The sequence below is a fragment of the Scyliorhinus torazame genome, chromosome 21 (assembly GCF_047496885.1).
Source record: "Scyliorhinus torazame isolate Kashiwa2021f chromosome 21, sScyTor2.1, whole genome shotgun sequence".
NCBI classification, from domain to species: Eukaryota; Metazoa; Chordata; class Chondrichthyes; order Carcharhiniformes; family Scyliorhinidae; genus Scyliorhinus; species Scyliorhinus torazame.
In genome coordinates, this window is record NC_092727.1 from 35943146 (window position 1) to 35960579 (window position 17434).

At 44.4% G+C, this 17434-nt stretch overlaps 1 protein-coding gene across 3 annotated transcripts in view; it reads right to left on the minus strand.

Moving 5' to 3' along the window:
- Window positions 1-787: 787 nt before the first annotated feature.
- The window catches only part of LOC140398254 (otoancorin-like), a 164977-nt gene continuing 148330 nt past the window's right edge, over window positions 788-17434 (minus strand). For all 3 annotated transcript variants that reach the window (XM_072486700.1, XM_072486699.1, XM_072486702.1), the window contains 4 exons: window positions 16834-16973; window positions 11868-11965; window positions 10422-10563; window positions 788-5424 (listed from right to left, as the gene is read on the minus strand). In XM_072486700.1, coding sequence (XP_072342801.1) covers window positions 5354-5424; window positions 10422-10563; window positions 11868-11965; window positions 16834-16973 — 451 coding nt within the window. In that variant the 3' untranslated portion in view covers window positions 788-5353. The remainder of the gene's footprint in view (window positions 5425-10421; window positions 10564-11867; window positions 11966-16833; window positions 16974-17434) is intronic.

Here is a 17434-nt window from a genome sequence, read left to right on the forward strand (position 1 = left end):
CACGGAGAGTGCACAAATACAGACAGTCATCTGAGACTGGAATTGAGCCTGGGTCCCTGGAGCTGTGAGGTAGCACTGGGCCATCGTGCCGTCCATAGAGCAAGGGTTTTATGTTAAGGCCACAGCTGGATAGATGTCACTTGTTGTACCGTGACTGCAATTTTCCCTTTGTCATGATGCAGTGCTTCTCCATGCTGTTTAAATTCCTCCATTTATTTTCTCTCTAACTGGAAAGGTAATTTCAGCGAACCTCTGTATTAAAGCTCAGGCAGAGGGCATGCCACCCCCACACAGGCGCAATTCATATTATGATTTATTTTTAATACTGTCTCAACTCTTTCTCATTCATACAGTCACAGCTGTGCATGTGGGATTTTTAAAGAAAGAAATGTTCGAAAGATCCAATGAACCCACCCAAAATTTTAACCCCTTCAGGGCTGATGAAGAGTCCTGAGAAAACCAAGCTCTCTTTTAGCTCCTAACAAACCTGATGTGTACTTTCAGTTTATTCTGGTTGAATATTATGGGCAACATTATTAAAATGCAACTTGCAGCTCACAGAAAATATTGAGTGAAATTTGAAAGTGTGCGTATAATCAAAGAAAGGTCATTAATCAGAATTAAATATGTTTCTTGGATTGAACCACAATTAGAAAACTTGCAAATAATGAAAAAAACAGCACAGCAACAAGGTCAAGAGGAACTAATTCATCAGCTAACACTTCAGTATTGATTTAGCAAACAAATTGAATAACTGTTACATCATTAATAATTACAGCCAAGAGTATTATTATGCTGCTCGTGTTCAATTCTTTATTTTTTTATAAGAAGGCTAAAACAGATTTGTGATCACAGTCAATAAAATCATTAAGCAATGTTCGCAGCCAGGGAAAATAACAGTCCAAATGTTTGTTCAACAGGAAGTCTGTTGTACATTCATTAAAAAACACCACAGAAACTTCAACAATTATTCCACAAAATATGACAACATAAGTGCCATAAGTAAAATTCAGCTTTAGCTAAATGTATAAAATAATGCATTGTCATTCTGAAAAGCTTTGCACATAAAAATTACTTGATCTGATACCTATGGCGGGATTATATTTTTGTATCTAACAGATAGTTTTTAAATATATGTAATATTTTACACTTATACACATAAATGAGCATATCTGTCCTACTCAGGTCGGCAAATATTCTGAGAAAAAGAGTTTCATCAGGCTGAAATGCTAAATTTGAACCTTCAAGCATTCGAACACAATTTTTTTCTCAATCAGAATTTTGATTTTGGGCTCTACTTGCAGTGGCTCAGGAGTCAAGTAGCAGAGTAAGATTTCCTGTGGCATTTTAATTCACTGCAGTATTCATAATTCCAGATTAGGGATTCTTGGAGTGGGCACATAATAATTATGACCCCCATCTGATTGTTAAAGTCTCAATTTTTAAAAGGACCCTGACAAGAATCAGAATGGAACTCTTCTGATATTACCAGAGGAACTAGTTTTATAAAATCTAAGGCTGAGATTTCTCAGCACTGCCGCAGCAGGTGCAGTGTGCCGTTGGCCACCCAATGGCATCTTCCAAACACGCCAAAGACTTTTGCATGGCTTGCCCATCTCACCACTGGGGAACTCGCCACAACAGGGTTGTCAACAGGAAGGGGATGGAAAGTCCCGTCCTAAGTGCTAAATCTTGTGAAGGTGACAAAAGACTCAACAATTAGCTGCAGAGCCAGCAACAGCCCTGAGTCATCTCCTTTCAGGAATACCTTCCACAAGATAGTCTAGCGGTGCGCATTTCCCTTGCATCAGGGGCCCATCCTGCCCACTGAGAGCAGCCATACTCAGCAGCACCACTGAATTGGTGGTGGCTGCTGCTGGTCTGATGCCAAACCGAGACCTGAAATTGAGGGATGGCCCAGGCACGAGTGTGTGCCTTTCGGGTGATCTTTAGAAGGGAGTTCTGTGGGGTAGAGCGATTGGCAACAAGAGCAAGGGCAAGGGAGTGACTCTCAGCAGGCTAGCACTTCCTGATTCTGGGTCCCATCCTTAGGTGCTGAGCACCTTTGAAGAAGGGACCCACCTTGTGAGCCCACAAGAAACCACACCTGGAATTGCTTGTCGTGCTTCCTGCTTGGAGAGCTCCCTGAATGCCATTGGGTTAATCGTATTGCTGGCCTGATGAGGCATCTAAATGTACATTGATGAGGCCCTTTAGGTGGGTGCAATGAGGCCCACTTAAAGGCCTAAATTAGCGGCAGGGCAAGAAGGCCATTTAAGGGCTTTCTGCAGCAATATCACATGCATGTTGAAATACCCCTCACTCTCCCCCCCCAACCCCCTTAAATGCAAAGTTTTTTTTAAATTTAGAGTGCCCAATTCTTTTTTTTCCAATTAAGGGCAATTTAGTTTGGCCAATCCATATACCCTGCATATGTTTTGGCAAACTCCACACGGACAGTGACCCGGAGCCGGGATCGAACCTGAGTCCTCGGCGCCATGAGGCAGCACTTAAATTCAAAGTTGATGTTTTTCAAACACTTCTGGAATTTTATGATGTTAACCCCCCTACAGGATCAATACCCACCCCCCATTTTTCAGGTTAAAAGTAACCCTGAGTGTCCAGTATTCACAAATGCAGCTGATATTCTTCAATGGCTCGGGTTGACAGGCCTTTGTACAGAGACCAGTGCCTGACATAGTGAAGACATGGCCCACATCAATTAGGCTTCATGTTTTCCCAATGTCTGAAATTCATTTTCATCAAGAGAATTAAATAATAAAAGAAGTAAGATTAACTTCACTTTAAAGAGTAAGGTAAATAATTATCTCTTCAAACTAAAGACGTGGGGGTGATGCTTCGACATCCCAGAGCGTGTTGCGAGGTGGCGCGTCGCTCGCTGCTGCCGAGATTCCCAGCTCCTGCTAATGGGATTTCCCATTGAAGCCACCCCTTGCCGCCGGAAAACCGGCGGGTGAGGTCTGCTGCCGGCGGGAACAGAGAATCCGCCACCAGCGAACAACTGGAAAATTCCAGCCATTATTGTGGTAAAGTAATAGTGCAGCAATGCTTAGAACCACACGTTTGCTCATTCACAAAGAACAAATGCTCAACTGAGTAAAACGTTCCAGCCAGGCCATTTGTAAGTTAACTAAGAAAAAGCTTCCTGTTCTTTTTTTAAGCAGGTAATATAAGCCCACTGAAAACTAATATGCTCATTTATTAAACCGTTACCAAAAAAAAATAATTTAATGCGCAGAATTTCTTTTTAACCTTTGGGGGAAGCAATATCTAAACTGTTTTAAAAAGTGAGATTATTTCAGTAAAATACGTGCCAGTTGATTTGATCATCATAATATTAAGAATGCACAATTAACTTAATTTAAAATCCCTTTCAGAACATTTTGGGGACAAGAGATAAAGGTGGTGAAATTTGTCTTCGTAGGTAGCATAAAATGAGTGCTCAATCGTGCATTCCACTGACATGTTGCCTGAATGTTAAAGGATGAACACATATGTATGCCCTTACTTCATTCACTGCTTGAATCGGGTGTTAACTTGGTTATTCCAAGTGAGTTTACTCTGTCCAAATAGCAGACATATGAATGTATTAAATATTAACTAATATTGGCAACAGTACTTTCTGGCCTTTACAGGATATTTGCTGAGTTCTGTTCGTGTGCAAATTCCTCAATAAAACCTTACACTAAGAGTGGAATTTTTCCATCCCTCTCCCGTGGCAGCTTTAATGATGGGCAGGGAAGAACACCGCAGCAGTTGCTGGAAAATCGATATTCCGCCGACGTAAAATGACATCGGGAGTTTGCGCCCCCCCCCCCCCCGATATGGCATGCCGCAATTCCTGTTAGAGGACGTCGCGAAACCGGTTGATGGAATGCAGATGAAGGCCTGACCGGAATCCTGCCCCATCCATTTGTCCGCACTGCCAGTGGGCAATCACGCCGGTCCGGAACTCGTCTGGGCCAAGGTGGCCATGGAGATGTCAGGGCTTACCTGAAGAAGGTCTGGGGTGGCCTGTGGAGATCGGCTTGCAGCGATCGTGGGCTCTATTAGGCCACGTGCAGCAGTGGGTGGACGGAGCACCTATGAGTTGGATTTTCGAGCTGCAGTAACTTACAGGAGATATAATTTTTTTCTTTAACAGTGAGTGAGTTGATGCCCCGGGCACCTATTAAATATGTCACCCAGCCAGACTTGATGGCCAGCCATCCCGCCCGTCCTGCCATGCAAAATGGCAAGAAACCACTGACTGCATAATTAATCAGACCAGCATCACATGACATGGTGAAAATTCCCACTGACATCTGCGGCGCGAAGCATTCCCCATTCCTGCACCCGGAATGAAAAATTCCACCTCTAGTCTGGTCATCTTTGTAAAGAATTAGATACTGAAAAGAAGATTGAATTGAACAAACTGCAGGTCCCCCCCCGCCCCCCCATCAGTTTATAAAAGGATGTATAACAGTACACCATTCCCTATTGCCATACCCATATTGCCTGCAGCTTCAACAAAGGTTCAATTAATGATTTTATTGAACCTAATGGATCAACCCTTTTTAATAGTTTTAAATTGCTGCTGAAATAGAAAGAACAGATTGGAAATGGCAGAAAAGACCAGCAGGTACATTAAATCTGTCACAACCTCATCAAAACACATTAATCCACCTCCACCCCCCACCCGCCCAACACACACACACACAGATATCCTACCTCACCCTACATAGCTGTACAAGCTCCTGCAAGAGGCACAAAGATCAGCTCTCTCAGACAATCGAAGTCTAAGAGATCACGCAGACCAAGTATTATTCATACAGCCATTTACCTTCTGTATTGTATTGTCTCTGTCCCTAGCCAAAGGTTAATGGAACAGCAAACCAGCACTTGCACCTTCTATACCTTGACACATGCTGCCTGTGACAGCAGCTGGTTACTACTTATGAGGGAAAAAAAGCCCCTTGCACTTCAAGTCGTAAGTTATATAAACCAGAATGAATAAGTTTCTTGGACACACTAGCTATCACCTTTACTCTCATTCACCGATCACACCTTCCAGCAGGATTTGAGCTGACTGACATTTAAAATGAAGCAGAAATTGCCAACAGAATATATTGATGTTAGCAGTTTGAATAGATGATCTGAGAAATTCCATCTCTTTATCGACAGCATTTTATGTGGATGGCCAATTATCTCAGTAATGTCAATGGGCAGGTATCTACAGTCGTTTGCGTATTTGACTTATTTTTAACCTGAAACTTCAATCGGTAATTGCATTTGGGCTTAGCTTAGCATCGCTCCCAGCAGCAGTGATTTTTCCAAATCCCCAGTTTGCGTTCTAATGAAGTGCCACTGTGAAGCTGAGAAGCTGGAGGGTCAGTATCGCCGCAAGGTTCCAGCAGATAGAGCCTGAAAAGAAAACACAATCCGAGCAATAAGTTAGAACGAAAAGTCAAACACTGTCTCTGTAATAACATTTTAATACTCAATATTTGCTGAATAAACCAGATTAATCAATTTCCATTTTGCTGCAAATGAGGTCACCGACTTCATTAATGCCCCCTGACGTCACCACAATCTGCTTCCATTCAGCTAACCGTGTTTTTAATGGAGAAAGTGGACAAGGTTAGTTAAGTAGTTATATTCAAGCACCGTCATTATGAAGGACAAATTAATATCATGGTCACACATTGCTGTAAGAGAGACTAATTTATATTTGCTATTTGGAAAATGTGTGGTCTAACTATTTGTCAGAGGTCTGTCCACTGCTAGAGTTGGAGATGGCTAATAGGATTTGTAGAGTTAAAGTCGTCTGTAAGTCTTTATTATAAAAATGAGTAGGGTATCAACCTTCAAGGGCCAAAATGGGGAGTGGGAACAGATAGAAAAGGAAATGTGAAGAGCATTTTCAAAGGGACCCAGTATACACGGTGGATTTTGAATATCAATGGAATCACAGAAATATTAAATAAAAGGACATAAATCCAGTGTTCATACTAATGACCTCACTGGCTCAAAATCCTGGGCTTACAAAGGATTTTATCCTTTGAAATATCTCTCCTCCATTATTCAGCAGGTCTGGATGTACAAGTCTCTTATCGGACGTTGCGTTGAAGATAGATGTAGAGTCTGCTCTCTTCAAGTCTGAGATTGTACATGAATGATCATTGTCATGAAAGAGTACCTTGAAGAAATGGGTGTTTACTACTGCAGTGGTGTCCGAGAGTGGGTGGAGCTGGGCTGTCTGTCAGCTTTTTACATTCGTTTTAGGCTTGTTTGCTGCAGGATATGTTTTTGTTTTGTTTTCAGTGTTGGAGCTGAAGCCAGACACAGCAGGTGTACTGCTGTTCTCTCTGCCAAGAAAAGACTGTCTCTTGATCATTTGGTGAATTCAGAATTATAAATATTTTCAGTAGTGACTTTAATCTGATGTGCTTCTGTTAAAGGTTTTGTTTTTAAGCCGTATGGATGTTAAAAGGAAAGCTTAAAGAATTACTTAGTGTTGTAGTCTTTGGGGGTTGTATTTGAATTGCTAAGATGTTCATTGTATGTTTTAAAAAGGTTAACTTGAGTTCATAGAATAAACATTGTTTTGCTTTAAAAAATACTTTTCCATTTTTGCTGTACCACACCTGTAGAGTGGGCCGTGTGCTCCCCATACCACAATCTATTAAAAGTTGTGGGTCAGGTGAACTCCATGATACACTTTGGGGTTCTCTAAACCCTGGCCCATAACATCATTGTACATAAAGGTAATGCAAAATATAGGCACATAATTTGCTCAAAGTGTTCCTCCAACGTCCATTAAGAGTGTATACCATTATTGGCAGCACGGTGACACAGTGGTTAGCACTGCAGCTTCACAGCGCCGAGGTCCCAGGTTCGATCCCGTCTCTGGGTCACTGTCTGTGTGGAGTTTTCACATTCTCCCCGTGTTTCCATGGATTTCACCCACACAATCCAAAAGATGTGCAGTCTAGGTGGACTGGGGCTGGTTTAGCACAGTGGGCTAAACAGCTGGCTTACGATGCAGAACAAGACCAGCAGCACGGGTTCAATTCCCATACCGGCCTCCCTGAACAGGTGCAGGAATGTGGCGACTAGGGTTTTTTCACAGTAACTTAATTGAAGCCTACTTGTGACAATAAGCGATTATTATTACAATTATTATTATTAAATTGCCCGTTAATTGGAAAAAATGAATTGGCTACTCTAAATTTTATTTTTTTAAAAAGAGTGTATACCATTCTAAAAATATCTCTTTTCATTTCTGGTCGTACACTTTCAGTTTCATTTTCATTCATTTTAATGAAGGTTGCATTACATCAACTGGACAGTAAATCCTGAATCATCTGTGCCAAGGAAAGCAATTGTCAAGGTGGGACCTGTAGTCTCCAGCTACTTTAGGGTCCAAAGCAGTTTGAAGCAACTTTGATATTTCAACACAATCTCATTGAACCCGAGCAATTTGTTGCAGGATTTCATAAGCTCTGCATATGTACAAGATGTGTCATGAAGAAGAAAACCACACAGGTCTATGCCGCAACAGCTAGGACCTGGAATAGTGAATTGACTATTGGTCAGTCACTAAACCCACGTTAGCTTATCACAAGCAAGAAGCCACATGGAGTTGGAAGGTAATGGAGCACATTTTGCAGTTCCAATGATGGCAGGACTGTCGGTATTTGCCATTATTATAGTGTGAAACTGTCAGTAACTTTTGTCCTTGCATGCGCTGTTACATGCAGAAATACAGAAGCTGCTGTCAGTGATTTCCTGCTCTTTTACAGGATGTACTGTTGAAATCCCCATTGTTGAAATCACTCATATATGCTTCAAACCCACTGTAAAAAATCCCCAAAGCATTATGCCTTGTTGAATGAAGAAAAACAATATTTTTAATAGAATGCAAAACTATTATTATTGCTGGACAACATCTCTAGCCTTGAGAAATGAACTTCATATTTGTGGAATGTCAATTTTATTTCTCATATTTTCCATAGGTTACTGATATAATAATAAAATCAGTAACCAAAATATTGTGGATGCCATGAATCTGAAATGAAAACAGAATATGCTGAATAAACTCAGCAGGTCTGGCGTATCTGTGGAGAGAGATACACAGTAAACGGGCAGCATTCTCCATCGGCCAACACCGGAATTGGGAAACACGATTGGGCGGAGAGTCGCACGTCATTTGAAATTAGTGACCGGCGGCGGGTGCCAAACGGAATGCCATGCTCCAGCCACTTGACAGCCGCATGTCAGCGTGGCCATGCAAATTGTAGAGTAAACACAGTTGGAATATCAGTAACGGGCCCGACACGGTATTCTCCAGACCTCCAGCAATGCTCCGTCTCCGTCAGGAGGAATTACAGTTGGCGTGATTTACTTGTGGTACATAAAATCTGGAAGCATGCGCCAAGGCTGCTGAGGGAGAGAGAGAAGGTGGGACCAACCGGTAAGGGTGGAGATACGGCTGCCCAACAGACTGAGGAGGAGTTGGAAAGGGAGTGCTGCATCAGGCCCCATGTATATATCGGCCGTGTTACTTTCTGGTGCTTGACCGGACGAATTAGTGCACTAGAGAACGTCTAGTTCATGACTACTTGAACATTTATTGATTTACAATAACGTGGGTCAGATAACAATATGGAAACTACTAAAATGACTAACTATTAAATTAATGTTATAAAATTATCCAAGAGAGACTATCCACTATGATGACGATCTCCAGACTCCCCGAGGTTGCAGTGTCGCGTAGTTGTTCTTTATTGCCACATGCTGGTTGGAGGTTGTATCTGTTAATATTTAAATAACTGCTTATACATCACAGGCAGCACCTGTCATTCGAGGACCTGCCGGACTTGGCCTGTCACTGAAGACTCCGGCTGAGCAGGGGTATCACCCGACATCTCTGCCAGATCATAGTGCATCTTGTTCCGTGGGGGTATGGGGAGGACACCCTGCCCCCGTGGTTGTCAAAGTGACGGTTGCACTGAACGTTTACACCATGGGATCTTTCCATGCACCAAGTGGGCAACTGTCCGGGATCTCTCAGGCCTCAGTGCACAGGTGCATCTGCATTGTAACGGAGACCCCGTATGCCCGGCCGACACAATACATTACCTTCGCCATGGACCGCGCCCACCAGGTTGCTCGGACAGTAGGATTTCCGCCATTGCTGGGATGCCCCAGATCCAGGGGGTGATGGACAGGACGCATGTACCCCTCCGAGAACTGGTGCACGATGTGCCGGTCTTCACGAACTGAAAGGGGGTTCTCCATGAACAGGCAGTTGGTGTGTGACCATGAGATGTACATCATGCACGTCGGCACCCGATACCTGGGCAGTGTGCACGACGCCTTCATCCTGGCACACTCAACAGTTTCTGACATCTTTGCGGCACACTCCCAGATGAGAGTTTGGCTCCTGGGTGGCAGGGGCTATCTGTTGCAGTCATGGCTGATGACACCTATCCGGATGCCACAGACCAACACGCAGATCCGCTATGACACCCATGCAGCAACCAGGGACGTGAGCGAGTGGTGCATCGGCATGCTCAAGATGCGGTTCAGGAGGAGGACAAATATCAGGCATCGTCCGACGAGGAGGATGTAGAAGCGAGCTAAGATGTGCGGGGATGTGGCCCATGCGGGGCATGAGGCCCGGGCAACCACAGGAGGCTGCATAACGTGTGTCCCTGGGCTGCCGTGCACTGGACAATCTAACCGCCTCCTGGTTCACTGACTAGAGGCCTGGCAACCAGAAGCCCTACTGTCCGGTCCTACCCTCCCCATATTTCCCCTCCTCCAAACACCCCCGCCTCGTCCACCCTCCATGAACCCCCCATCACCATCACACCTGTCCACCCTCCCTGCGCCCACCACTCCCCCACATCTACGCCACCCTCCGTGTACCATACCTGCCTCATTACATGGTGCTGGTCCTGGGTTGAAAGTATCAGCGAGTCTAGTCCATAGGATTGATGTTGATGATGCCCCGCTCCGCAATGAGCTCTGGTGCTTCACATCGTTGGTTGGAGTTTGACTCTTTCCCACTGTAGCACATTCCCCGTACACCCAAGTGATCCCTGCATGCAACCTGACCATTCCACCTCTTGGTTCCATCGAACCCTTGGGGTGGCAGAGGTAATCAACGGGTCAACCTGAAGTTTGAGTATTGTATTGTTCCCAACAGCCCTAGTTAGGTAGATGCAAGGGTTATTTTGGTTTGTGTTGTGGGGCAAGGGCAGGTATTGCGATGGAGTAGAGCCGGTTAGTTTAAATGGCCTACCCCTCTTCCCATTTTCCGCTGTTCCAATGAAACATTGACTCTTTTCATTCCAAACAATCGAGCCCGCTTAACGTTGTCCCCGAGATTCATTAATAAAGCCACTGCTTACCTGCACCACCAGCAACTCGTGGAAATCCTGCATTTTCCTTTAAGGCATTAAGTTTCTCTTTTGGCAAGTCTCTTTTCTGTGCTTCAGTTACCGCACCATAATTCTGTGGCCCCAAATTTCTCAGTTGCTCAACACTCATAGCCTAACGTAATAGGAAAGAGAGATTTTTGTCAACTAATTGAGAACAGATTGCATCTGAAAAATCCATTTCGGTACTCCCACAGATGATGTGAGAGTACGACTTCATTAACGTGCTCTGCTTTTTAGCTAAAATCTAGCAAAGAATTACAAAAGCAAAACGTAAGTGGCAACAAATTCACAGGCACATTCGACACATTATCAGGGAATTTTCAGTCATTGCCAATCCTGGCAAAGCCGATACAGATCCGCTGTCTTGAAGACAAAAGACAAACAATTTGTAACTGGTCCACTGGGACAGATTTACTTGCTCCCTCCCCTGGTGTCTTAGATGCAACACATAAAAGAATATTGGCTGGAAAGGATTGCTTGTCTGTTATGGGACCTTAACATCTGCTTCGCGATAAACTTTTTCGAGTAGTTTGTTTTGTACGACAGAGGAATCTTGATCCACAGCAAGCATGGCTCTCCCGTTCTCTCCGCCTGTCACTGGCATGTGCTGGAAGGAGTTGCAAGTTGACACACTCAACCTGTTGGCCGTGTTTTGGACGCCCCTTCCTTGACTATCAAGTTCTGGGGTGGGACCCAAACCCAGAGCTTATCCATAAGAGGCGAGGTTGCTACCCACTTTGCCAAAAGGCCTCCAGAGTTAAGAGTTCCACCTGTATTAACGGGATATTGTAGGTTCCATTGTAATGCACCAAGCATTGTGCAGTGACAATCATCATCGTGATTTACTAATGACACTGGGCATTCATGAATTTGGATAGATGATAAAGTGGGTGAAATCTCACTTTGGGAGGGGGACATAAAAAATTTACCTCCATTCTATGAGGTAAATAGGACGTGAATTGTCACTTAGCTCAGATTTGATTAGCATTTGCACAGTGCAGCGTCTGACCAGTTCCATGAGCAATGGAATTGCAGAGAAGCGTCGAAGCTCCATGTTCTGCAATTGTAACCATTGTCCCCTCAAATTGACTTGTACCCAGCCGTAATGGCCCGATCTTTAGGGCTCAATCTTGTGAGATGCACTGTGACATACGTTTGGTTCTTCATCGGCAGTCTGCTCAATTTAAGTGAGGGCCTGGAAATCAAGAGAACCTTCTTGCTGCTGTAATATCCGTCCACCCAATGTGTCTCATCAGAAAGCCTAAAAATACTTCAAGATGTTTCAAAGTGCATTAAAAATCAATAATATTCCTCAACTGTGTTAAAGCAAGTTCCTTAGCACCTGTTTTCTCATTTGAGTCCTTCTGATAATCCACTTCCCAGTGTAATACAGTACAGAGTTGCTATGGTACTTGCCGAAAAGACTTTGACAGGGAACTTGGAGATGGCTGCTGGTCTCAGGAATGAAACTGTGGATGTCATCAATCTGGCCACTTCTTCAGCACTGAGCCCAGCTGTAAAGTAGAGGTATATACTGGATAGATCAGGACATTAAAAAAGCAGCACATTTTCAACACTTTCAATAGCTGCTGTACAACCAGCAGGTTTCTCCACTGGGTGTTGTATTCATGATTCCTGCAGCCTGCTACATGCAAAGCAGAAACCTGAGCGAGTGGGAAGGAACCTATCCATCCTTGAATTTTTCAGAAGATTGTTGGGGGAAACATAATCATTTCTGTCAGCCCTTCCCGAATCAATCTTGTTGTTCTGTATTTGTTTTTAACCCTTTATGCCCAATTTCCAATCCTATGCTCCAGGCTGATTTTGGCCTATTGTTTTGAATTATTGCACAGTCAAGAACAAAAGATTTAAATTATGGAATACATTCTCAGAGTTCTTGGTAGGGACAGAGGCTGTCAACAGGGTTGAAGATGTATGGAAATGCTATTTGAATTATTTGCTTATCTGAAGGATAAACAATGATAGGGAATAGTGTCATGGGACTGTCACTTTAAGAAATGTTTGTCTTCTCAAGTGGCTGCAGTGATGTCAGTGTGTGGGTGGAGCTGGGCTCTGGCTCTGCTTTTTACTTTCGTTTTGAGCTGGAAGCTGTTTTTCGCACTGAGTTTTAGTTTCGTTTTCAGTTGGAGAGCTGCATTCAAACCAAGGAGGTGTATTTTGGTCTCTCTCTCTGCATAGAATTTACAGTGCAGAAGGAGGCCATTCGGCCCATCGAGTCTGCACCGGCTCTTGGAAAGAGCACCCTACCCAAGGTCCACACCTCCACCCTACCCCCATAACCCAGTAACCCCATCCAACACTAAGGGCAATTTTGGACACTAAGGGTAATTTAGCATGGCCAATCCACCTAACCCGCACATCTTTGGACTGTGGGAGGAAACCGGAGCACCCAGAGGAAACCCACGCACACACACGGGGAGGATGTGCAGACTCCGCACAGACAGTGACCCAAGCTGGAATCGAACCTGGGACCCTGGAGCTGTGAAGCAATTGTGCTATCCACAATGCTACTGTGCATGCTAAAGAATGTCTCCAGATCACTTGATGATTTCAAAGTAATACCTGTTTCTGTAAGGAATGGATTGGATTGGATTTGTTTATTGTCACGTGTGCCGAGGTACAGTGAAAAGTATTTTTCTCCGAGCAGCTCAACAGATCATTAAGTACATGGGAAGAAAAGGCAATAAAAGAAAATACGTAATAGGGCAACACAATGTATACAATGTAATTACATAAGCACCGGCATTGGATGAAGCACACAGGGTGTAGTGTTAATTAGGTAAGTCCATAAGAGGGTCATTTAGGAGTCTGGTAACAGCGAGGAAGAATTTCTTTTTGAGTCTGTTCGTGCGTGTTCTCAGCCTTCTGTATCTCCTGCCCGATGAAAGAAGTTGGAAGAGTGAGTAAGCCGGGTGGGAGGGGTCTTTGATTATACTGCCCGCTTTCCCCAGGCAGCGGGAGGTGTAAATGGAGTCAATGGATGGGAGGCAGGTTCGTGTGATGGACTGGGTGGTGTTCACGACTCTCTGAAGTTTCTTGCGGTCCTGGGCCGAGCAGTTGCCATACCAGGCTGTGATGCAGCCCGATAGGATGCTTTCTATGGTGCATCTGTAAAAGTTGGTAAGGGTTAATGTGGACATGCCGAATTTCCTTAGTTTCCTGAGGAAGTATAGGTGCTGTTGTGCTTTCTTGGTGGAAGCGTCGATGTGTGTGGACCAGGACAGATTTTTGGAGTTGTGCACCCCTAGGAATTTGAAACTGCTAACCATCTCCACCTCGGCCCCGTTGATGCTGACAGGGGTGTGTACTTTGCTTCCTGAAGTCAATGACCAGCTCTTCAGTTTTGCTCGTATTGAGGGAGAGATTGTTGTCGCTGCACTACTCCACTAGGTTCTCTATCTCCCTCCTGTATTCGGACTCGTCGTTATTCGAGATCCAGCCCACTATGGTCGTATCGTCAGCAAACCTGTAGATGGAGTTGGAACCAAATTTTGCCACGCAGTCGTGTGTGTACAGGGAGTAGAGTAGGGGGCTAAGTATGCAGCCTTGTGGGGCCCCGGTATTGAGGACTATTTTGGAGGAGGTGTTGTTGTTCATTCTTACTGATTGTGGTCTGTTGGTCAGAAAATCTAGGATCCAGTTGCAGAGTGGGGAGCCAAGACCTAGGTTTTGGAACTTTAGTATGAGCTTGGCTGGGATTATGGTGTTGAAGGCGGATCTGTAGTCAATAAATAGGAGTCTGATGTAGGAGTCCTTGTTTTTGAGATGCTCTAGGGATGAGTGTAGCGCCAGGGAAATGGCGTCTGATATGGACCGGTTGCAGCGGTATGCGAATTGCAGTGGATCAAGGTGTTCTGGGAGTATGGAGGTGATGCGCTTCATGATTAACCTCTCGAAGCACTTCATTACGACTGAAGTCAGGGCCACCAGACGGTAGTCATTGAGGCACGTTGCCTGGTTCTTCTTTGGCACTGGTATAATGGTGGTCTTCTTGAAGCAGGTGGGGACCTCGGAGTGGAGTAGGGACAGGTTAAGGATGTCCGCGAATACCTCTGCCAGCTGGTCCGCGCAGGCTCTGAGTGCACGACCAGGGATCCCATCCGGGCCCGTCGCCTTCCGAGAGTTCACTTTCAGGAAGGTCGGTCTGCCTTCGGAAGCTGTGATGGTGGGTATGGGTGAGCTATGGGCTGCTGGGGCACTCGACAGTGGATTGTTGGTTACCTGCTCGAACCGAGCAGAGAATGCATTGCGTTCATCGAGGAGGGGTGCGCTGCTGCCGGAGATACTGCAATGCAAACCTATTGGAATGCAAACCTTTTTGTTAAAAAGGGTCTTTGACTTATGGATGTTGTTAGGAAAGTTACTGAGGGTTACCTATAGAGTACTGTATCTTTGGGGTGGGGGGGGGGAGGTATCAGTATTGGTAGTTGATAAGATGATTACTGTGTGTTTATAAAATGTTAACTGGATTCATAGAATAAATATTGTTTTGTTTAAAAATACTTTAGATATATGTTGCAGCACACCTGTAAAGTAGGCCCTCGTGCTCCCCATAACCAAAATCTATTAAAAGTTGTGGGTCAGGTGAACTCCAAGATATACTTTGGTGTTCTCTAAACTCTGGCCCATAATAATAGTGTGATCAAACAGCTACTTTTAAAAGTCTTTCATGGTGTGTGAGCATCACTGGCTAGGCCAGCAGTTATTGCCCAAGACTAATTGCTCTTGAGAAGGAGGTGGTGAGCCACGTTCTTGAACTGTTGCAGTCCATGTAGTGTCAGTACATCTCACATTTTTTGTATTCGTTCATGGGATGTGGTGTTGTAGTCAATATTTTCCTGCTTCTGTAGTAGAAAGATTCAACAACGCTCGTTGAGACAAAATAACAAGGCTTTATTTTCAAAACGACTGCATGCAGTAATGGCTGAAACTTGAGGTCAGAGAGCAGTTAGTGAAACTTGCTGATTCCTTCTCAAGTCCGCGCTTTTACAGAAAATCAGTTCAGTATTTATACATTATTATTATCAAGGTTGCGTGACTACAGCTAGTCTTATCAGGAGTTGCCGAGGTCCGGTATTTTGGAATGGCTTGACCTTCTCTGATCTTATTCATACTTCAAGTTATGCAGAGTCGGCCTTATTAGTCTTACAGGAGTCTGAAATGGTTAGGGCAGCATTTCTTACATTGTACCAAATATTTGACCAGTCTTCCCATTGATCAGTTTTCCCATCATGCCATTACTTTATTCGTACCATATCACAGTGGGCATCGCTGGCTGGGCCATCATTTAAGAGTTAACCACATTACTGTGGGTCTGGAGTCACATGTAGGCCAGACTGGGTAAGGACGACACATTTCCTTCCCTATAGGACGTTAATGAACCAGATGGGTTTGTACAACAATTGACAATGGTTTCATGATCATCATTAGACTTGTAATTCCAGATTTTTATTGAATTCAAATTCCACAATCTGCTATGGTGAGATTTGAACCTGGGACCCCAGAGCATTACCCTGGATTGCCAGTCCAGTGACAATACCACTATGCCACTGCTTTCTCTAACTGCTATTAGAGATTACATTCCCCAGATTTGAACCTGTGATGGTGAAAGAATGATGGTATAGTTCCAAGTCAGGATGGTGTGTGGCTTGGAGGGAAACTTGCATGTGGTGGCGCTCTCACACACATCTTCTGCCCTTTTTTAAGTTCGTACAGGTGGAGGGTTGTGAAGGGATTGTGGAAGGAGCCTTGATGAGTCACTGCAGTGCATCTTGTAGATGGTACACACTGTTGCTACTGTGTGGTGACAATGGAGGGAGTGAATGTGTAAGGTGGACCTATCAAGCAAGCTGCTTCATTCTGGAGATTCGTGAGTGCTTTTGGAGCCACACTCATCCAAGCAAGTGAAGAATATTCCATCACTGACAAGTACTGACTTGAGACTTGTAGATGGTGGACAGGCTATGGGTAAGAGTTCATCTCTGCAGAACTCCCAGGGCAGGATTCCCTGCCTCCCAGCCACATGTTTCTCAGCGGCTTGAGGTGGCGTGCTGTTCGCTGGTGGCGGGATACTCTGCTCCCTCCACTGACAATGCAAATTCCCATTGAAGCCACCTCACGCCCTCAGGGCGCCATGGGCAGGGTGCACCGCTGGCAGAACCAGAGAATCATGCTGCCAGCGAATGGCTGGAGAATCCTGGCCCCAGCCTTTGACCTGCTCTTTTAGCCACAGTATTTATGTGGCTGGTTCAGTTCAGTTTCTGGTCAATTAATAGATAGGTTTCAGCAATAATAATGTCATTGAATGTCAAGGGGAGATGGTTGGATTCACGCCATAATGTAACATATAAGCATGTCTCACCTGCTACTACCCCTATCTCCTGTAATTCTGCTCCAGTCCAGCTCCCCACATCGGGAAATGCCTCCACTGCTTTTTCCTTCAAAGCAGTTAGAGCCTCTATTTTCGGACACATCACACTCCCAATTTCCCTGGCAGCAGCACTGTGGAATATAAAACAGAGCAATCTGTGAGTTTGTTATTGCCTTGGTAATGCTTAGTACAGATGATTTAATTCAAATTTAGAATAATTAAGTGAAGTAAAATCTGATCCTCATCAGCCACTAAAACAAAAGCACTGACCCATGAAGTACATCAGTCTGTAACTGCAGGGAATGTGTCAGTGGGATCAATAACCACCACCAATTACAGTTTACGTTGCAAGAATTAGTATGAACTTTCTCCATTTATTTAACTCTGTTGAAGGTATTTATTTAATGCAGTCGTTAAATGCTACATTCAGGCAAATAATTTTTCAGCCTTGATCCCCACTCAGTGTTAAACTATTTAGTCCCAGCCGGGATGATACCATGTGTGCTGCAGTGAACCACATGCCCCATTGGGCGTGGGGAAAGTGAGAACAAAGATCAGTCTTAATTTCTGCTCAAATTACATTTCAGTGAAT